Source organism: Pleurodeles waltl, chromosome 4_2, assembly GCF_031143425.1.
Source record: "Pleurodeles waltl isolate 20211129_DDA chromosome 4_2, aPleWal1.hap1.20221129, whole genome shotgun sequence".
NCBI lineage: Eukaryota > Metazoa > Chordata > Amphibia > Caudata > Salamandridae > Pleurodeles > Pleurodeles waltl.
Window position 1 is genome coordinate 10,171,072 of NC_090443.1, and position 23,187 is coordinate 10,194,258.

Sequence of the window (23,187 nt, forward strand, 5' to 3'; positions counted from 1 at the left end):
CATAGGGTTACACAGATATTTGGGCGAGTAACTGTCTGATGCACTTAATTAAAGCACATCCATTGATTACATGTGCACAAAATGACAGGCGCCTGACCTACCATTCTGGACAGTTGGAAGTGGCCTAAGACCACCGATGGAAGTCGTCCTGGTGGTAGGCGGTTGCAACCGCAGTGCAAATTGTCATTGGTTAGCATTGATGCCTTTAGCGGACTGGGGCCAATGGCGATGACCGCCGGCTGCATTGGTCCTGTACATGATGGCCGTGATTACCATTTTCTAAAGCCTTGCTCACTTGACTCCTGACACTGTTGCTAGAAAGACCTCCATGACATGAGCAGCTGTGTACTGCCTCTGGGAGCCATCATGCCACGTGCTGCAGTTGATAGGGCCCCTGCCTTTACCCGGGAGAGCTGAAGAAGCTGGTGGAGGAGGCCCTACCCCTGTATGAACAACTATATGGGGCACTAGAGGAGCAGGTGAGTCTGATGCCCCAGCCATGTGTGATAGGGGTTGCGTGTGATGTTGAATCGGGCATGTGTACTGGTGAGGGAGTAGATGCATGCAGATGGCATATAGTGAAGGCGTGTGAGCAGAGAATGGGTATGTGTGGGCCCTTGCTGTGACAGATGTGTAGTGACCACTCCTATTGGTATGGTGCATGTGCACATGACTTTCTCCTTTTCTCTGTATCATCAATGCAACTGAACACCCATCAGAAGAAGGGGATCTGACGTGCTATCGCCAAACAAGTGCAGACCCTGGGGGGTCCACAGCTGGCGGAGCACCCATTGTCGCAAGCGGTGGGAGGACCTGAAATGCTGGGCCCAGAAAACCATAGACGGTGGGGTGCCTGTCAGACCCTGACCTGCCTAATGGCCGCATTTTGGTGGTGGCCTACCCTGAGGTGGATGGGCGTTTGAGGGCAGCACAGCAGCCACAAGGGGGTAAGTTCTAACTGTATCCTGGTACTTGGCTCTGGGTGTATGGTTTTTGCTGTCTCACTGTAGCTTCTGTGACAATGTAGTAGGTGCTACATGTATGTAGACTAGTGGAAATCAGTAGTTCCCACCTTGTATAAGTATTAGATGTAGATGTGGCATCATGGTTTCTTATGTGTACGTTTAGATCACCTGTATCTAGACATGTCTATGACTGAATGTGGAGATGCTCAAATGACAATGCCACATGTGTGACTCCATCATGCCATTTCTGTGGATGTGAGCTGATGTATCACCCTACCCATTGAGTATAACCTGGTCCATCCATCAGACTATGAGCGTTAGTGTCTCTAAGGTGTCTGTACCCTCCCGTCTGTGCTGATCACCTGTATTTGCAACTGGGTGACTCACTTTTTTGGTACAGGGACCATTAGTATCTAATACTGGTACAGGTACAGACTCCATGTAAGGCAGCCATCTCATTTACACCACAGATATGGCCTGTAAAGGACAGTACATATGGGTTTGTAGTTGTATCCTCATTGTCTGTTCAACTTCATTCTATGGCGTGTGTGAAGGTAGCAAAGGAAGGACATTCTAATTTGTGTGTCTGATTTGGTATATTTTGACTCATCAAGCATTTCCATGAGGTTGACATACAGTCATTTCACCTTTAATCCAATTGCTTTGTTCAAGAGGTGGTAAGTGCCTAGGCAGAGCTAGCCTTTGAGAATATGCAATGTCAATAATATGTGTGCCAATGCCCTACCAATTACAGTGCAACATTGGTTAGATGCTGCCTACATCATGTCTCAATGGTTACTGGGGGCACATCTTATGAAGTGGGACAATCATTGCTACCCTAGCCCTAGCTGATGTGAGCACTTTGGACAGGATTAGGTTTTGAATGACTTATGAGATCAAGATAAAATGGTTTTGTTGTACCACTATTTCTGAAGCAGCCTTTTGTTGTCGTGCGATATGTTGTCAGTGCAACGGCAGTCGTGTAGGTCCATGTGTGCATCAGGTGTACATGTCATTTAGGTGTGACATGTGTGTTATCTGGACTTAAGTACAGGTAATCACATGTCAGGAATGGTGTGAGTGATGTTGGTTTACTCATGTTATCAAGTTGTGCAACTGTAACTGCATGTCAGGTGGAATGGCAAGTGCCCTATGATGTATTTTGTGGCTGCCTAAATTTATTTGTTGTGACACTTTGGAATGCTCTTCCAGTGGACACTCCCTGGTGGTGGTGGGCCCTTCTAGGACCACTCCAGCACCATCTTTGTTCGCCACACCCTTACTACCAACGTCCCCTCTGTAGCTCGCCACTCAATTGTCTGTGCCCGCTCACCCGGGAGGGTGGGCATCTCCTTCGAGCATGCACCTCTTCCACTGCCCTTGTCAGCCCTGCTGCCCTCAGTGAGGAGGCTATTGACCTCATCAGGCCGATCTCTGTGGTTCAGTCGACCATCGTGAATGCCATCCAGAGACTAGCGACTCAAGTCCAACAGAGCAATGCATTCCTGCACTGGCTGGCCTACAGAGATCCTTTCAGGCTCTGGCCTCTGCACTGATGGCAGCCAGTCACCCTTTATCTTCTGTCCCCCCTCCACCTTCCTCTTCCCAATCCCACACCCTTCTTCCCCATCCCAGCCAAAGCACACAGACAGACAAGCACGCCATACCTCAACATCCAAGGGTACCGCTGACAAACACAAGAACCACAAGACCCACCACCGGAATGCACACAAACACCCACATGCAGACACACCAACACCCACTACCTGCACAGACTCCCCCTCCACCCCAACCTTCACAGACACTACACCGGATATACCTGCAGACACAACATTGACATTTTCTGATAAAACCATTATTCCAATCCTACCCACAGTCAGCACAATAGCAGACCCGCAAATATCCACTCGAGTCACCACATACGCAGACATCACAACCACAGACACACCCACATGCAGCACATCCACCATACCTGCAGTCACCACCCCAACAGACCCATCCACCACAGCATCTCCCAGCACCTCCTTTCCCCCTCCTTTCAGGACACATAAATGTCACACTCACCCACCCAACAGACACACAGCACATACAAGCATTCTTCGCATGCACATGCACCCAAAACATCCACCAAGACGCCTCCTACAACCACTCCCTCTACTTCCAAACCCTTTGTCCATGACTGTCCATGTGTGGTGAAGAGGTTTTTCCTCTCAGAGTTGTCCCTTTTCCCTACTCCTCTCCCACTTCGTGTGACCCCAAAAAGGGCTGTGTCCCCCAAGTCCAGCCCTACCACCTCCAAGGCCTCCCTTGCCCACCTTGCCACTATCAGTCCTCCTCCGCCAAGAAGTCAACCCCTCCCAAGTGTTCCAGCCCTTCCCTAAGCCTCACCCTAAGCCCCCACCTCCCAAGCCCAAACCCCCTCCCAAACCAAAGTCCAAACCCCCTCATCCACCCACCCAATCCCTGAGGCACCTACCTTCCCACTTATACCCCTACCTGTGGAGATTATATAGTAGTCAGGAGTCACGTAGGGGCACTCAGATGTGCCACATGTGCTTTGTGCACATTGTTGTTTGGACTGTGTAGCCGGGCGATCCCGGCTACGAACACGGCAGATGACGTATCGGCCGAGGCCGATACGTCATTTCCGCGTCTTCCCGTTGCCGGGGAGACGCGGCTCGAGAGCGGACGCCAGGACGGCGTTGCCCGGGAAACGACGTGTGTTTCCCGGGCTACAGACGGACAAAAGGAGGTCGCGCTGACAAGAAGGGGAGGGAGGAACGCGGAGAGTGGAGGAAACAAGGAGAGAGGACGGAACACGGAGGAAACGAGGCAAGGACAGAGCGAGGAGGAGAAAAGGACCAGGAAAGAAGCAGACGAGGGACTGGAGGAAGGAGAGAGAGAAGAAGAGCTCCAGAAACAGGAACCAGGAGACCAGCAGGAGGAACACTACCAAGCCAGCCACGGCCCTGGAGGGTCGTGGCTTAACAAGGTACGGTCCTTTTGGACAAGAAAAAGGGAAATTGAAGGGAAGGGACTGGGGAGGGGTCATAGAGGAGGGTTGGAAAGGGAGGTAGAAGGAAGGGCACTGTAAATAAACTCACTAGTGTCACGTATTCCCACACTAAGATTAGATGTGTGCACACTAGTCCCTTGCACACTCCTCACTGGCACCAACCCCCTCCTTTTGTGTGTACCACCTCCCAGTCCAGAGCTAAAAGAAAGGGAAGAACCCTAATTAAAAACCCAATACTTACCTTAGCGTTTTCCCTTCTATTTCCGGCACCCCCCCTGGACTTCGACGAGCGAGCCAGACAGCTGGGTCACCTGTGAAATAAGAAACACAGAACATACAATCACGATCCTGGGGAAAAGATACGAAAGAAGAACACAGAGACTAAGGAAGACGATCACACTTGGGACTTTGTTAAACATATTATTCTTTCCGTATACTTAAAAATAAACCACTTACCACTAACTAACTAACGGCTCAGTGGTCTTCATACTGTTCGACCTGCGACAGACTGTCCTATTGGTTTTTCATATTCTACATAGTTCTGTATTTATATATTTATTTATTGATTACTATACATCTGGGCCAACCAGTTGTTGGTTCCAAGGTTACATATTTGTCCTGCCTTTCTTTCCTCGTGGCTTGTATGGGCTTGCCTGCTTTAGTTTGTGTATGAGTGTGTTTTGTGTGTGTGGTGATTGTGCTACTAGTTGTATCTGGTCAGCATGTGTGGGTGTGTGCTTTGCATTTGTCCTGCACTGATGGCTGTATATTGTGTGTTGGACATGTAAGTGATTAGGACATGCATTTATGTTAATATTGTGTGCATTGACTGTGTTGACATTTGTTATTTACAGTGTTGTGTGCCCTTGTGTGATTGTACTGTGTGCATGCATGTGTGTGGTATGTCAGAACCATTGTGTAGTGTGTTTGTGTGGTATGACGTATGCCTCGTTGTATGGCTGTGTGATTATGTGTATTGGTTCTCTGGTGTTGCTACATAGTGTTGCTGTTGTGGTGAAGTTGTGTAATTTGATGGTGTTGTGTGTTGTTGTTTTTGACTGTGTCAGTGCTGTGTGTCTCTGGGGTGGTGTGTGTTTTGGAATTGTGTGCTGGCCGTGGTGTGTGTATTATGTCTGTGCGTGTGTGTATATGGATGTGTGTGAATGTGCGTGTCAGTGTAGTAGTACATGTGTGTCACCATCGCCACCAGTTAAGGATGTGCATGTTGTGTGTGCATTGATACCTCTGCATTATGTGACAGTGACAGGTAAGTGCGTGTACTCATGGTTGCTGTTGTCATTGGTTTCGGAGTCATTGTACGAACAGGAGCAGTGGTAAGACGTGTAGTTCAGGTTCCATGGTGGTTCCAAACGGGTATGTGTTTCTGGAGGATTGTGTCTCCTTTGATAGAGTTGGCTTCCACCAGGGTTTCTGTGGTGTTGCGACCACAAAGGAAACCTTGATGGTGTGCAGCTTTGTAATCTGTCCGGCCGAAACATGGCATCCGCTGGCCTGAAGGTGCCTACCGCCGTCCGTGGCTTGACCGCACTGGCGGTGCCGGAGGTGACTTGGCTGTATGCTGTTGTGAATACCGCCATGGTCATAATTTGGCGGTCTTATCCCCCAGCCTGTTGGCCGTCAGCCCACCACTGCCAACATGGCGGTCATGAGACTGCCAGACTCGGAATGAGGCCCTATGTCTATGGGACCGAAACAACAATGGGCAAGAAGCCTGACCCGTGTCAGATCTGACAGATTCTAAAGGATTAAGTTAAAAAGGAGAACACCAATACATACAGTGGCCATTATGCCCAGGAGTGCAATGGAAATGGATGGGCAAAATAAATTATGCACCCATGCTTACATGCTCATAGCTGACACAAGGCTGATCAGCTGCAGCAAATATTAAAGCAAAATCTATGAATTTACACACATCTTTGAGCAGACCATCAACCCGAGTAGGCATGATGTTCTGCCTTTCCGTTTCAGTCCTATCGAATCAGTTAAGCATATAAGTATTTCATCCGAGAATTGTGAAATTTTCAGACAATACCATACCTCATGTACAAAATCTGCCTCTTCTACTACATATCTGGGGCATGTAGTTGGTATACCCAGTACTTACTGTGTATAGATTTTGGGGTCAAATATGTGTGGAAGTTGAACTTATTTTGTTTGAGTCAAATTAATTTGGCATTACTCAGACATTTTCTCAATAGTACTTCAGTTAGCTCTGATCCCAAATGTTGACCCCACTACTCTTTTAGATACCAAGACCCAGATTTCTCATACTTTCACGCATCGCAACATGGCAAGCCACCTTGCTGCATAGTGTGAAAGGGCAGGAATGCAGCTTATTTAACATTATACAGCACATTCCTATCCTTTTCGTGTTCTGGCATTCGTTTGGCTGCTTAGCCCCTACACAAGTACCCTTGCGTCATGATGCAAGGGTTCTTCCACTGTAGGCAGGACAATTTGTGTGCACACAAAAAGAATACTCAGAGGCATTTCCTCTTTCTCCGTGTGATGCAGAGTGTTCTTGAGTTGTAAGACTTCAGGAGTCATGTGAGCATACAGCATGCCTCATCTCCTTCTCCGTTCTTCTACCTACATATTCTTTGAGGCTTATTTACAGTGGCCAGGCCCAGGGGACACTGGTCCCCTGTGCTGGCCATTGGGGTGGTGGGCATGACTCCTGTCTTTTCTAAGACAGGAGTCATGTTTTAGAATGGTTGTGCACCTGGAAATGACGCAAGGCTGCTTAGCGGCATTTTTTGCCACTAACCAGCCTAACATAATTTTTTGAACCACAATCTCTTATTCCCATATCACCACCTGACCCTGCTAGTGTAATTTTTGTTGCCGTTTTAGAGAAATTATTATGATAAAAATGATCAATTAACAATATGGGGCTCCCTTTCATAGCCAACACTACTAGTTGGTAGTAGGGGGAGTCAGTCAGGGTTTTAATCACTTTGGCACCTAAAGAAATATTATTTAGGGTTATCAGGCCCCCACTGCTTACACCTGCTGGGGCCCGCTTTGCCATGGTCGAAATAGATTGAAAGTCTTTAATGTGAACTTCCGAGTTAGCCAAAGATTCTTGGACACAATCTACTTGCTGGATTGATATCAAGGAGATCCAATTACTATTTGGAACTTTGCCTCTAACTCCCACCACATTCCAAAAAAGTATATTCAAGTCACAATTAAAACTCCCTCTACCCCTCCAGCATATGAAACTCTCCTGTGAGGATCAGGCCTACTGGTTACTTATTCCAGTGGGTGCAGGACAAACCATTCCTCTCCCACCACCTGTCCCTCTCCTGTATGACTAAATTGGACACTAGGTGAATTATCATTATTACATACAGCCAGTTCATCATTATGGGTACACCTAGGAATTCTGGTGCTACTTGAGGCGAGAGGCCCGACTCTCACCCCAAGTCAATCTACCTCCTCCAAGGAGACATATTGATTCTGTGTTGTCAACGCAAAACTAAGATCTAAACACAGTCAGGACCTCTCCACAGTTTAGAAGTTTAGGTTGATAGAAATACTCCAGGGGTCCAGCTTTCATATTATGGGCAAGCTCCTGATGACTTGTAAGCTGATTCAAAATCTATCCCACCTGGATAGGATTTCCCAAATTCACCACAATCACCAGGTACCTGATTTTAGAATAGCCTAACCACTGGATCCTCCACACACCAATTATACCTCTCCAGAGGGACACTGTTGTTGTGCCCACCACTGGTCTAGAAAACCATTGCGCCGCCTTGGTTTTTAATTGGTGATCCTGCTCCTTAGAAGTGTGGGGCACAACAGGAATGTTTTTCAGCACAACAACATATGTGGTAAATTCAGGTGGAAGCTGCAATACCCTTGAAAGTTCTGTCAATAGAGGTTGAACTAGAGTCAGGTTTATGGGACCAGATGTATCAAAGGCTTTTACCCATTCTGTGTCTATGGGAAAATATGTTCGTACATTTGGCCCATGGTTTCTTGCAGTGGTTGGTCCCCTAGCCCTCCCCAGGACCCCCGAGGGTTCATCTGTGGTCTTTCCATGGACCGCAAAGACACTAGGTGGCTGGACCTTGGCCATAATTGTCGCCTGGTTTGACGCTCTGGGTTTATTGTTCCTGTTTATTCTGTCACTAACAATCTCCCTTAATGCACCCAGAGGGGTGTTCTGTTGTCCCCCTCTACACCCTTGGTGGCTGGGGGCTTAGATTTCACAAAAACAAGTAGTTCATTTAGGGTAGGGTCAATACTGTTTAAAACACCAACCAAAGGTCCAAGTACTCTCTTCATTATGGCCACCACTACTTCCCTATCCAAAGGCTTATAATCCATGAGCGTGGTTCCTGATGAACCAAATAGATTTGACTGATCCTTATTCTGTAAATGAGCCTCCTGGGAAACAAGCTGAACAGGCCTAGTGGGCTTATTACCATTCATCATGAGAGTACCCAACTTCAGTGAGGCCAGTTTCTTTAGTTTGATAGGCAGATAGGCATGCCATCTGGGTGCACATTATTATCAGTGATGATCAAAGGTTTACAGCCAGTTGAAATACCCAATTCCTCCGGTAGAACACAACAGTTTGAAGGCACATTGAGATTTGCCAACACACCTTTCCTCAATGCCCTCCTGAACCTTACCACCTAGGGCCCCGAGTGAGACCTCTTGACTATTGTCCATCACGCCCATTAGAGGAGTGGAAGAAAGTGATTTTTTAGCAGCCCTCTATTTCTCCTCATCTTACTCAATTTCAGTGTTTAGAGCAGTCATTGCAGTAGTAAGAAAGGATGCAATGGAGACTAGCTTTTTCCTCTTTTGCCCTTACAGTATTAGCGATTGCTCTTTCCTTTCTTTTGCCCATAACGTTGATCTAGTTTACAGCTTCAATAATCACCACGGAACTCCTTTGCCAAAGAACCCAAGCCAAGAGGGTCGGTTGATTTTTATATCTTCCACCAGTATTTCCTTCTATTTGGCCGATTGATCCCAGGTTGGGCAAATACAACAACATTTCCTGGCAGTTCGTCATTTGTTTCTTCGTGTTTAGCAGCCCAGCCTGGCCCAGGCGCAGACGGGAGCAGATGGGCCCGCTCTGTCCCAGTCTTTGCCTGGGCATGAACCCAGGTGCGTCATGTGCACATCCTGCGCAGCGGGAGCAGCCACTCTCAATTATGCATTTCCAGGCACAAAAACAGTACCGGAGCTGCCCCCTGCCTTGCAGTGTGCTGAGGATTGTAGTTTGGCTCTCTCGTACCCGCTGGTGTTGATTAGGCAGTTCAGAGCAATCAATTCAGCAGGTTTTGTTTTGATACTACATTAACTGGGTCCCACTCTATAAACCTAACTAATGCTGTGCTAGTGTTTTCAGCAAAACATTTTTCTATATACTCCTCATTAGTATTCTAATTAATAGGTCAGGTGGCATTTCTGGAAAGAGTGGCCCTATATGAGTGTCAATAGATATATGGTCCAAGCTTCAAGAAGTGCTCTCCAAGGGCTTGGATTGAGCTTGCCTCCTGTTTCCTGAAGTCTCAGAGCCAAAAAGACTTCTTGTCTTCAAAGGAACTCCTTGTGCGGCAAAAATCAACGCACAGCATGCCGGAATCGGCGCACAGCTTGCCTAGCAGTAAAAGAATCACTGCATTGCCGCTCCGGAAAGACACAGCCTGGCTCCCCGAGTAGAGATTGATGAAGCGCCAGCACTGCGCTAGAACTTCGACGCACAGCCCAACGGATCGACGCATCGCTGAGCCAGAACTACACAGCCTTCCTGCATGAGGAATCGATGCAGCGCCTGCCATGCAACAGAAACTGCTGCATCGCCCACCGGATTGACGCAGCAGCTGTGACTTCGTCCAGCCTCCCAGGATTTACACATATCGTCCCTGGGCATCAAAAGACCCCTCATTGCAATGAGGATCCAAGCCTGCGTGCCTTAATTCGACACAAAGGCCCTCATTACGACCCTGGCGTTTGGTGATAAAGTGGCAGTAATGCCGCCAACAGGCCAGCGGTAATAAATATGAAATTATGACCACGGCAGAAACCGCTCAGACAGACAGCCACTTTAGAACACCGCCCGCCAGGGTGAAATCAACAGGCACCACGGCAGTAACCGCCTACAGCCAGGCAGAAGACAATGTTCCGCCCATTGAATTATGAGAAACCAATCCACCACCTTTTCCGGGGCTGTACCAACGACATCAAAAGCTTGGCGGAAACAGATCTCAGAAGTCAAATGACTCACCTGTGAAGACTAAGGGAAGAACCACGTCGCCATGGAGCCTGAGTTGCATGTCTTCCCCATGATCTTCTATCTTCTGCCCCATTACGAACACCAATGCTGGTGAAGACGACCATGGTGAGTATTGCCGCCTAGCACACAGACGAGGGGGATAGGAAAAAGAGCGTGGCACACACACACAACACCCCCACCCCCAACACAATACACATAACCAGATGCAGTAACATTACATGTACACCCTGTACCCCTAAGGAATAATGCAAGGACAAAAGGAATTGATTAAAGTGAGTGTAATAAGATAAAAAGTATAAATACGTGCATCAAAATAAAAAAATACATACATATTTACAAATGTAGCTACACTGCCCAGTCCTCAATGTCTGTGGGCCACAGGGCCACATCACACAGTCAAAGGCCCCACCTTACTCCTGCAACAACAGGGAGAGAACACTGCAGGGCCATCAGGCTGAAAATAGACAGGCACCTCAGGGGGACGGGGAATGGGGGGCACCTCAGCCGGAAGATGGTACAACACCACTGGTCCTGGAGGGGCCAACATGCCCTGTGCTTGGTCCTGGGGAGTTTAAGGCTACAGTCTCTCAAGTGGGTGATTTGCCCATTGCCTGGTCCTGGGGAGTGCAAGGCCACAGTTTCTCAAGTGGGTGATTTGCCCACTGCCTGGTCCTGAGGAGTGCAAGGTCACAGTCTCTTCAGTGGGTGATTTGCCCACAGCCTGGTCCTGGGAAGTGCAAGGCCACAGTCTCTTAAGTGGGTGATTTACCCACTGCCTGGTCCTGGAGAGTGTAAGGCCACAGTTTCTCAAGTGGGTGATTTGACCACTGCCTGGTACTCGGGAGTGCAAGGCCACAGTCTCTCAAGAGGGTGACTTCTTCCATTGGTTCTGGAGGTGGCAATGTGCCCAGTAAGCTTCATCCTGTGGAGGACGGGGTGAGTGGATGGCTTCTCAACTGGTTCTGGAGGGGGGGCATTGAGCCCAGTGAGCTACTTCCTGTGGAGGATGTGGTGAGTGGATGGCTTCTTCCACTGGTTCTGGAGGGAGCATTGTGCCTAGTGAGCTACTTTCTGTGGAGGATGGGGTGGGTGGATGGCTTCTTCCACTGGTTCTGGAGGGGGCTTTGTTCCCAGTGAGCTACTTCCTGTGGAGGATAGGGTGAGTGGATGGCTTCTTCCACTGGTTCTGCAGGGGGCATTGTGCCCTGTGATGCAGATCTTGGGGAGTGCAAGGTCACAGTCTCACACCTGGGTGTCAGACCCACATGTTTTTCTGGGGCCAGGCCGCACAACAGCCCATGGAGGCAGGACTACACACAGCCAACATTATTGGGGCAATTGGTGCAACACATATTGCATTTGTACCCCCCCCGGCGAAACAAGCAGGTGTTCAGAAATCGAAAGAGCTTTCACTCATGAATGTGCAGATGGTGTGCCTGGGTGGACCAGTACATCTCCCACGTCCATGCTAAATATTCTGGGTCTGTGCATGATGTCCTTATCCTGAGGAATAGCAGCATCCCAAATGTGAGGGCTCAACTCCAGAGACACAGGGTGTGGCTAATAGGCGAGCCCTGGTTCCCACCCAGTATATGTTGGTGTATGGTGTGGGCCCTAAGGGTTAGTGTGTGGCTAACAGTTGTCCCTCAATATTTGCAGGTGACTCTGGTGACCCCAACCTCTCATGGCTCCTGACCCCTGTGAGGAATCCAAGGACAAGGGCAGAGGAACGTTACAATGAGGCACATGGGCGAACAAGAAGAATTATAGAGAGGACCTTTGGCCTCCTGAAGGCCAGGTTTCGTTGCCTCCATCTAACAGGTGGATCCCTGTGCTACTCACCCAAGAAGGTCTACCAGATCATCGTGGCATTTTGTATGTTGCACAACCTTGCCTTGCGTCGCCATGTGCCTTTTCTGCAGGAGGAGGAGGCTGGAGTTGGCCGTGTGGCAGCAGTGGACCCTGTGAACAGTGAAGATGAGGAGGCAGAGGATGAGGATGAGGACAACAGAAGTGCAATAATTTGTCAATACTTCCAATGACACACTGGTAAGACAGTGTAAATTCACATTTAATTGATAGTTTTGTGTTTGACATTGTCACGGGCAGGCTGTTTTTCCCACTTCTATGGCCACTCACTGTACTCTTTGGCATCTCTAGTTTCAGATATTTATGGCCCACTGTCACTCCTGGTGTTTTGCTGAAGCGAACTACAGGTCTTTCCTATGTATACATTACTGTACAGTTGAATTGCAATGTTTAAACCTTATTAAACAAATACATACTTAAATCATTTGACATACTCCATACTTGTATTTTTTCAAAAGGTGTTTATTTAAGTGCTAAGAAGTAGAGGGGGTAGTGGAATGGGCTGGGTTGATGATGGAGGAAAGTCCAGGGTAGAGTTCAGTCTATTTGTATCATAGGTGCATTGTCCAAGGGGACATAGGAAGGAGAGCAATGGCAGTTCAAGGTGGACAGGGTGACAGAGTGGGATACAAGGGTGACAATCAGGAGAGTCTTATTTCCTGGCAGGGGTGCTATGGCCTGTTGGTCCTGTGGCGGGGCCTCCTGTCCACTAGCGGCAGTGGAGGCGGAGGGCTGTTTATCGGTTTGGCTAGTGTCAGGGGCCCGGTGGTGCGCCATTGCCTCCCTCATAGTGTTGGCCATGTCTGCTAGCACCCCTGCAATCGAGACCAGGGTGGTGCTGATGTCCTTCAAGTCCTCCCTGATCCCCAGGTACTGTCCCTCCTGCAGCTGCAAGTTCTCCTGCAACGTGTTCAGTATCTGGTCCAGCGTATCCTGGGAATGTTCATATGCTCCCAGGATCGCTGTATTTGCCTCTTGGAGAGTTTGTCCCTGGGCCTGTCCTCCCCCTGTTGCACAGCAGTCCTCCCAGCTTCCCTGTTGTCCTGTGCCTCTGTCCCTTTAACCGTGTGCCCACTGCCACTGAACCCAGGTCTCTGATCGTCCTGTGTTTGTGGGGTGGCCTGGGGTCCCTGTAGAGGTGGACACACTGCTGATTGATGTGTCCTAGGGACAGAGGTATGGGCCCACTGGGTGGGTGCTGTGGTGGTATTTCCTGAGGGGGAGGCTCTGTGGTGATGTGTGACTGTGCCTGGGTAATCAACTGTCCGGAGATCCCTGATGGGTCAGGTTGGTCATCTAGATCCAGGCAAGCAGAGCTGCTGTCATCACTGTGGGCCTCTTCTGTTGGGGGACTGGATGTTGCTGCCACATCTTCCCCTGTGACATTGACTGGGGTACCTGTGGGGATGGGGATGTGAATGCAGTGTTATTGTTTCTGCATGAGACATATTGTGTATGGGTGTGTTGCCCTCTATGGTTGTTGTGCCCTGGCAGATTTGCCTTTGTGTGAGTTGTTATTTGGTGGGCTAGGTGATTCTCTCAATTGTGGATGCAGTGGTGATAGGTGTCCATGCAGGTCTGTGAGGGCTGTCCATGCATTGGTGTTGCAAGCAGGGTTTGGTATTTGGATGAGTGGGTTGTGATGGTGGGGTGTGTGGGAGGTGGTGAAGTGATGGGAGTGGGGGTGAGGGTGGTGGTTTGTGATGGCATGCAGGTGGGGGTAGATTTGACTTACCAGAGTCCAGTCCTCCTCCTACTCCTGCCAGGCCCTCAGGATGCATGATTGCCAAGACTTGCTCCTACCATGTTGTTAGTTGTGGGGGAGGAGGTGGGGGTCTACTACCAATCTTCTGTACAGCTAGTTGGTGTCTTGCTGCCACGGAACGCACCTTCCCCTGTAGGTCGTTCCACCTCCTCCTGATGTCATCCCTTTTTCTGGCATGCTGTTCCACTGCGTTGACCCTGTCCACGATTCTCCGCCATAGCTCCATCTTCCTAGCAATGGATGTCTGCTGCACCTGTGATCCAAATAGCTGCGGCTATACCCAGATAATTTCCTCTATCAGGACCCTTAGCTCCTCTTCTGAGAACCTTGGGTGTCGTTGTGGTGCCATGGGTGTAGTGTGAGTGGTGTGGGTGAGGGTGTGTTGGATGATGTGTTGGGGTATGTGATGTAAGGTGCGTGGATGGTGTATAGGTGATGATGTTATGTGGCTCTGGTTGTGTGGGTGCTCTTGTTGTATGTCTCTCTGGTGGCAATTATTTCTAGTCATAAAGGGTTGTGGGTAATGTTGGTGGGTGTTTTATAGTGGTGTGGGTGTGTGGTTGTGGTGTGTGTATGTGTGTCAGGTGTGTGTAGTTTTGTGGTGCTGTTTTGTTTGAGTGTCTGTATTTTGAGCACAGCGGTATGTACTGCCAATGATTTACCGCCACTGAATGTCTGCCATGGTGAGTCGTGGGTCATGATGTTGTGGGGGTTGTTCTGTTGGCGTAACGGTGTGGGTTTGGATACCGCAAGTTTATCACTGACCTTTGTGCTGGCGGACTTGTGTGTGTGGCTGTATAGTGACGGATTGGTATGTGTGTGTCATAATATGCTTGGTGGTTATCCGCCGTGGCGGCGTTATGTTGGTGGCAGTCAGCATGGCGGTAAGTGGGATTTACTGCCAATGTCCTAATGAGGGCCAAAGTCCTTGGCACGTGGAAAAGAATCAACACATCGTCTGTGTGTGCCCCGAAATCCAACGCACTCCCTTCGTTTTCCACGCATCTTCTCCTCTGCGGTCTCCATGTGTATAATTGTAATGCATACCAGGTACTTTGTGCAAACAAGAGACAATTGTTGCTTTTTAAAGACTTAAGACCCTTCTTATCATTGCAAAAGTGATATATCAACTTGTACTTATCAAATCTTGATGCATACCAGGTACTTTGTGCACACAAGAGACAATTGTTGCTTTTTAAAGACTTAGGCCCTCATTCTGACCCTGGCGGTCTTTGACCGCCAGGTCCGCGGGCAACGGAAGCACCGCCAACCGGCTGGCGGTGCTTCAGTGCCCATTCCGACCGCGGCTTAAAACCGGGTCCGGCGGTTTCCCGCCAGATTAGCCCCGGCTGGGAGAATCCATGGGGATTCCGACCCCCTTCCCGCCAGCCTTTTTGTGGCGGTTTTCACCGCCAGAAACAGGATGGTGGGAACGGGTGTCCTGGGGCCCCTGGGGGCCCCTGCACTGCCCATGCCACTGGCATGGGCAGTGCAGGGGCCCCCTAACAGGGCCACAGTATGCTTTTCACTGTCTGCTTAGCAGACAGTGAAAAGCGCGACGGGTGCAACTGCACCCGTCGCACACCTGCAACACCGCCGGCTCCATTCGGAGCCGGCTTCTGTGTTGCAGGCCCATTCCCGCTGGGCCGGCAGGCGCTCCCTTGGCGGGCGCCCGCCGGCCCAGCGGGAAAGTCAGAATGGCCTCCGCGGTCTTTTGACCGCGGAGCGGCCATTTGGCGGTTACCGTTTGGCAGGCAGCAACCGCCGCCCGCCAAACTTAGAATGACCCCCTTAATCCCTTCTTATCATTGCAAAAGTGATATTTCAACTTGTACTTATCAAATCATGATCGTTTTTACCTTAATTCCTTCAGATAAATATCTTATATTTTTCTAAACCTGTGTGGTGTATTTTTGTGGTGTTTTCACTGTGTTATTGCATGATTTATTGCACAAATACTTTACACATTGCCTTCTAAGTTAAGCCTAACTGCTCAGTGCCAAGCTACCAGAGGATGGGCACAGGATAATTTGGATTGTGTGTGACTTACCCTGACTAGGATTATGGTCCCGACTTGGATACGGGTGTATACCTCTGCCAACTAGAGACCCCATTTCTAACAGTGGGCCTCTGTTGGGGTTTCAAAGAAATGTGCCTTGCCACCACACATGATCTCTAGTTTAGTCGTAAACATTAAGCAGTAAAGAATATTAGTTTTAGTTTAAAAAATCTGCCTTCTTCCTGTTGTTCCTTAAATGCATCATTGCCAATTTATTTATTTCCACTCTTTCAGTAAGTTTTATATGCTATACGTGAAGCAGACTCACCGCCAGTGCCATAACATCAATTTTAGAATCAAGCGTGGACTTAACTTCCAGAATATCCTGTAGGAGGGCATCAAACGTATTTGTCTTCACCGTGTTGCTTACACAGTAATATAACAACGTGGTTCTTGGCCCCATGTGTTTGTGTACGGATCTCTACGTGTCTCCTAGATTTGAGGCCTCATGCTTTGACCATGGTTACTTCTCTTCCTATATAGATCATACGATTTGCGCACCCTCGTGTGGTGAGAGGGACTGTGAGAGTCTATTAGATGACCAAAGTGAAAAATTAGGAATAAAACATTCAGATTAAATGGAACCTTGCCCAAATTCGTAGATGCAACACCTTCAGGGCCAATTAGTGTGCGTCTTGTGAATTAGGAGAGAGCCTCCACTTCCTCTGGTCATAGTTTCTGAAAGTACAACGTAACTGAGGAAGAGGGAGGGGGAGAATTTTGCACTTGTTGGGGGTCCAATCCCGACGGTTACACTTTATTGAGGTGCCACACAGTCTCGTAGGAACCCTCAATCCTGAGGCCCATACAGCAGTGTGACACAGTTGTGGTACTGAAGATCAACTGTGTCCCTTTCAAGCATTTCTTCTGCAGTGTGGATGCTGTGAGTGTGAGGCTCCTATGCTGTTAATTGTAGTAATACCACAGTATGGTACAATTTTTGACTGCCCCATCCTGAGGCAAGCTCCATAGATGAGTGCTCCTTTCAATACTGCAGCCCTCACGCTGCACACATCAGCATTTCCCAGTTGTTTAGTTGGGGGAGTGATGATGGCGTGAGGCAGAGGTCCACCAAGTCTCACCTCTGATCTGTTTCATCTCCATCTTCACTGGTCGCTGAGGTGAGGCTCCTCTTACCCCATACCTTTGGTGTTCCTGGGGCAGAGTCACTATGGCCAGGACCTACTGGCCGATGGGCCTCATGAGGCCACAATCTCCCTGCATACCTCACTCAGAGAACCATATGGCCCAGGTATTAAAATGTACAGGAAGCGGCACTGCATACCAAGCTTCTTTCTTTTGTTCTACATGGCACACCACCACAGGGCTCTGCCCGCACAGACACCCCGCTACAATTTGCTGAGTGCTGCCTCTCTGGAGCTCAGATTAAGATCCAGGCTGCGTTGCTGTATCTTCAGCTCACCGAGGTGTCTGTCGTGTTTTTTGGTGTACTGCTCTGTGTCTTAGGGACTTTCCCACTCAAAATGGTGCCTGGATGGGGATTCACTGTTTCTAGAGGACACCAAATTTGGGACGATCCTCACAGAGCTTTCTACCTTGCTTCTTACATGGTCGTCATCTTGGCCACGCCCCAATGGAGTAATCATAATTTTTTAATCAAAACACATCTGACAAACAAATCATGTTTTTTTAAAAATTTGATGTTAAGCATTCTTGTCATATCTGTGCACGCCATATTGGGGGTGATTTACTTCATGGGTCTTTCCATGACTCTGCTTATGCCTGAGGTCCTAGTAAAAAGCCAGAGTCCTGGCTCAGAACACCTTATGAAGTTCGTGACTGCCCACCCTTAGAGTTAAAAAGTGGATTACTACAAAATATGTAAAGAGAGTTTTGTAACTCTTAAAAGGCTCCGTGACATAGTGGCAGCCTTTTATTCAAAAACACTTGCCATACTTCTAGAAAAGAAAACCTATAAATCCCATGATGCAAAGTGCTCTCAGATAAATGTACAGAACTGGCTGAACGTCTCTCACATCACATGGGGCTTCTTGCCAGCTACATAGGTTTATATTTAGTTTTCGATATACAATAATCAATCAGTTTTGAATAAAACTGTAAAATGTAAAAAGTAAACAAAAGTTTCAGTTTGTGATTGTATGCTTTTTTATCGTAAGGCAATTCACATTAAACATTTACACGATAATATTAACAATGATAGGCTTGCTCAGAGACTTTATTTCCCATTAAAATGAAGAGCCCCCCATGAGTTTTAGAGAAGCTGAGCAAATAGGAACACACAACGTGGATCCTCACGGACTTGGAATCTAAAATAGTTTTGATCCCTCGGCAAGATAATTATCTCCTTGTCATTGTAAATGCAACAAGTATATATCCATGAATCTGAAATAAACGAGCATTTGAGGCTGTTAAATAATTTTAAGGTCTAGATGAGCACATTTTTATTGTGGCCGACAAAATAAGATTGAACTAGAGATTATTGATATACATCTTCAGAACAACATATTTACCCTTAATCATGACCACTTCATACAAGCCTGCTGAAAAAAGTGAGCGCCAAATTCTTACCACTGTAAGGCCCATATTTATACTTTTGACACAAAACTGCGTATGCCCCATTCCAGGACTCCAGCCGAGCGAACAAATTTATGGAATGGCACAATCCGCCGCAAAGGGTGGGCTAACGTTAAAAAAAAAAATGACGTTAGCCGGGTGAGGGTAGCAGTATGGGAGAAGGGGATTTTGCACAAAAAAATTGCTTTAGGCTGGCTAGAGACAAAAAAATGCCTCTAACCAGCCTAGAGTTGCTGGGCTGGTTTACAGTCATCATTTTTTACTCTAACCAGCCTAACATCATTTTTTGATGCAAAACCCCCTTCTTCCATACCACCACCCCCACCTAGCTAATGTCATTTTTTTCCACGACGTTAGTCCACCCTTTGCGCCGGATTGCACCATTCCACAAATAAGAAGCCCGGCCGGCCTCATGGAATGGTGCTAGCCGATGATAAACTTTTGCATGCAAAACTCTGAGCAGGCGTTAAAAGTGTTGAAAACATGGCACAAGGAAATTTGTTAGATTTCCTTGCGCCATTTTTTTTTGGCTCCTCTCTAACGGGGAAACTCCTTCTTTGCATACATCATGCATGGCACAGGCATAATGTAGTGCAAAGGGTTACAAAGTGGCTCAATGCGTGCATTGCGCCACATTTTAAATATGGTGTGGTGTTTTTGGCCTTCTAATGCCAACATCAGCATAAATAAATGATGCTAACGTGGCGTTGGAACTGCGCTCGGGGCTCTTAAATATGCCCCTCACTTTCTATAGGTCAGCAAAGTGTTACTACATATAACTCCACACACATATATGTACCTTGAAGATATATATATTCAAAGTACGTAGATGTAGAGCTATACTATTTGCACTTACCTTCTCGATGTTTTAGTCCTTGATATTTTTTACACTATATTTTGTCCACACATTATTTTTGGTTCTGATATTCTGTCAGTGATCCACAGTTGGCATATGGTGAATAGGTAGAATTTGAAGCTTCTATGGTGAGTTTTGTTTTCGTCCATCTACTGGAGTTTGTTTTTGTACCTCTAGTGCGGAATTGTGCAATAGGGATTTTTCAAAGCTAATGCTGGAAGACATTGCACAAGAATTTATGCTATTCCCGAATCTGCAAAGAATCTATGTACATGACTTAACATGACTTACGTCATATACGAAATAAGCACCAATGGATGAAATCAGGACAATGGATCCAGATCTAAAAAAAACAGAGTAAGGCAGCAGTCAGAATGGTTTTCATAAAAACGGGCCTGTTTTTTTGTGTGGTGAGATGAGATGGCACCCCCTTGCATCTCTTTAACTATTTCAGTTGCCCCTCTTATGTGCCTATGATGGTGATGTAGTTATTTATCTAAGAAACCCCTTGTACTTAAGTCATCCAAGTGTAACTTGTAACAGCTTCATCAATCTGTCAGCCGACAACCGGTGGTAACACGTACACTTCATTAACTAGTATCTCTCAAATTACGGGTATTGAAACACACTAATGTCAAATGGAGGGAATACCAGTAAAAATTAACATTTAGAAACACAGTATTTCTGATTTTAGAACATTTTATTTAAAAAAATCCAAATAGGAGCAAAGCAAATTTTATATTGCACTAAATATGTACATATCCTATATACTTTTAATGCAGTCTCAATGGTAGTTAACATGGAATACGCTTGTGATCTCAGTTCCACCGTAACAGACCAATTGTGCTAAGCTCTTATGTATTTTCTGTTTTACAATTCAGGTGCCAAGATGATTTTCTGCTATTTGCTAAATTTGGCTAAAGCACAAAGGATACAAGCTGTTGTTATACAGACTTGTGTAAAGCATATGTTATTAGAGGTGGGCAAAGCAAAATCGTTCAGGGGAATTGTGATCTGAACCAGGACAAAATTGTACAGCTTCATCTATGCCCTAGGCTTGCACAGCTGAGATGTCTTGCAGCCACAGGATGTACCACCCATAAAAGGATGGGACAATCAGCAGGAGATGTGTAGGGAATAAAGTGGGGAATGGGCTTTGCCATGGGAGGCTGGAGCTCTGGGATCCTAAGTCAGAACCACCAACCCAAAAGGTTTATCACTGTGTAAGAAGGGTAAGGATTGGGGAGGCAATGCGTTTTTAGCTCTTCAAAGCCCAGGAGGGGCAATAAAAGGGAGAGAGCAACGTAGGGAAGGTGGGCCTTGGAGGCTGTCGTGACCTTAGAATCTATGGTAATACGTAGTAACTTCCAAGTACTGTGACTCCAAAACCAGAGCACCTCTCTAACCCTAGAATGCCTTACATCATTGCAATACACATTCAGTCCACCTAGACTATATCATTCCATTTACCACCCTAACTAATATAATTCCTTACCCGCGCTTTTTCATGTGAGGAACCACCAGCTTCACCATTAGAAATGTCGATATCACATTTACGTCGAAAAGCTGAAACCAAAGCAAAAAACGAATTGGTGAAAGGCAAAGTGACACCATCCTATGAGAACACAGGCACCACTCTAACTTAAATGTTAACTGTGAGACTTAGAAAGCTCTGGGACAGTCAGGTGCATAGCCGAATTGACAACGCATTGGAAGAATGCAGTGCTAAGGCAGCCATGCTTTCCAACGTAGGGTCTTGGGCCCAGGTGTCTGGTGTACCATGGTGCTTAAGTGATGTTTTAGTGTTACTTTATTTGGTTTATGTTCTTTTTCATTTTTTTAATCATTTAATTTATGTCACTTTTCATGTTGCCATTGGTGTTAAATATTATATGACATCACTGATTGTGACGTCATCAAATACACTAATTAGTTCTCATGTCTAACAATTTCCAAAATTGGAGAGGTATGCAGACCTGGCTTCCCAAATATTCGCAAAAGCCACAAAGTCAGACCCATCCAGCTGGCAAAAACCCAAATAAACACACTTTGTCGCCTTAAGAACGCCACCAACAACCATAACTCCACCGCCCTCCGCCTGATGACCTGCACAGTAAGCACATGCAACAGCACATTCATGTTTATGAAGTGAATTAGGTCAGTCAGAGAAGTGCTGTCCTAAAGGCGCCACTTAGGTAAAACAAAAAAAAATCTAGGAACAACACCCTGCTCTCCCAATATCACAGACTGCAGAAAGCCCAGAACAAACTCGACTATGCATACTTAAACCCTCGTTACAAGTTTGCCGAAATATGGTCGGTTATTTACCACACGTCGTAAACACCACTGCCCCCAAGTGAAGTATTTACCACTCGTGGTAAATAGCTTCTGTTCTGAGTTTTTAAAATGACAATGGAGCATAACATGTAAAATTGTATTTAACACACCAAATTACGCATGTTTTCTCTAACAAGATTTGTTTTATTTCAGCTCTTAATGGATTCACCGTATAATGTTTTCAGTATTGGTACACAGGAGGTCATTACGACCCTGGCGCTTGGCGGAGAAGTGGCGGTTTTACTGCCAACAGGCTGGCGGTAAAAAATGTGGAATTATGACCATGGCGGTTACCGCCATGGTCATCCGCTACTTCTCCAATCAGACGGAGACGACCGCTGGGCTGGAGACTTGGGTCTCCAGCCCGGCAGCCGTCACAAGACCGCCAGCGGTATCATGACCCAGCTTACCGCCATGGACTTCATGGGGTTTTGAACCACTATGAAATCCATGGCGGTAAGCACTATCAGTGCCAGGGAATTCGTTCCCTGGCACTGATAGGGGTCTCCGCCACCCCCACCTCCTCCACCGAGTCCATCCTCAACAACCCCCACCCCCCTGCAAACCCCCAAAGGTGGCAGTACCATCCTCCCCACCCCTATCCCGACATCACAACATAGACACACACCCGACACGCATGCAGACACCACCAACACACATTCCCGCAAACACACGAACAAACATGCCAACAGACACACACACAGTCATACACGCACACCCTCATTCAGACATACACGCACACATCCATACAGACATACATACAGACACGCACACATTTCCATTCACACTACACCCCCGCATGCATACTCTCACTCACACACCCCCTCTACATACTCACACGCACACCCACATGCACCCACACATCACACAACACCCCCGCCCCCCTCCCCTAACAGACGATCAACTTACCTTGTCTGTTGATCTTCCGGGAGGGGACGGGATCCATGGAGGCTGCTCCGCCGCTACCACACCGTCAACAGAACACCGCCACGCCGAATCACAGAACGTGATTCAGTGGGCAGTGTTCTGTTGACGTGGCAGTGAAGCAACCTCCACTTCCCTGCCGCTCACCAGTATGGCTGCTGGCAGCTCTCCGTCCGGAAAAGGACGGAGGGCTGCCAGCAGTCATAATACGCCGAGCGGAAAACCGCCACCACTGGCAGTCTTCAGCATGGCGGTCCCTCGGCGGTCTTGTCAAAAGACCGCCGAGGTCGAAATTACCCCCATAGTGTTAATCTGGGTAATTTCCATATTTATGTTCTATATAACCCCAAAAAAACTTTCACCTCTTTCTCTTCCTCTGAGTGAATTATAAGCAAGGCACAGGCACACTGTCCTTTCGTCTATTGCTACTTCACGCTCCCCCCATCTTTGTCTGTAACGTATTCAGTTCATGCAAAAAAGTCTGATTAGTTGGGTGCAGATGTCACTAAGGGCCAGATGTAGCAAGCAGTTTTGCCCATTCTGTGTCTATGGGAAAA

General features: G+C 47.5%; 1 protein-coding gene across 4 annotated transcripts in view; it reads right to left on the minus strand.

Annotated features, from left to right (window-relative positions):
- LOC138292045 (dehydrogenase/reductase SDR family member 4-like) overlaps positions 1-23,187 on the minus strand; it is a 337,693-nt gene that overhangs the window by 123,782 nt on the left and 190,724 nt on the right. For all 4 annotated transcript variants that reach the window (XM_069230387.1, XM_069230386.1, XM_069230385.1 and 1 more), the window contains 2 exons: positions 20,865-20,935; positions 19,661-19,712 (listed from right to left, as the gene is read on the minus strand). In XM_069230387.1, coding sequence (XP_069086488.1) covers positions 19,661-19,712; positions 20,865-20,935 — 123 coding nt within the window. The remainder of the gene's footprint in view (positions 1-19,660; positions 19,713-20,864; positions 20,936-23,187) is intronic.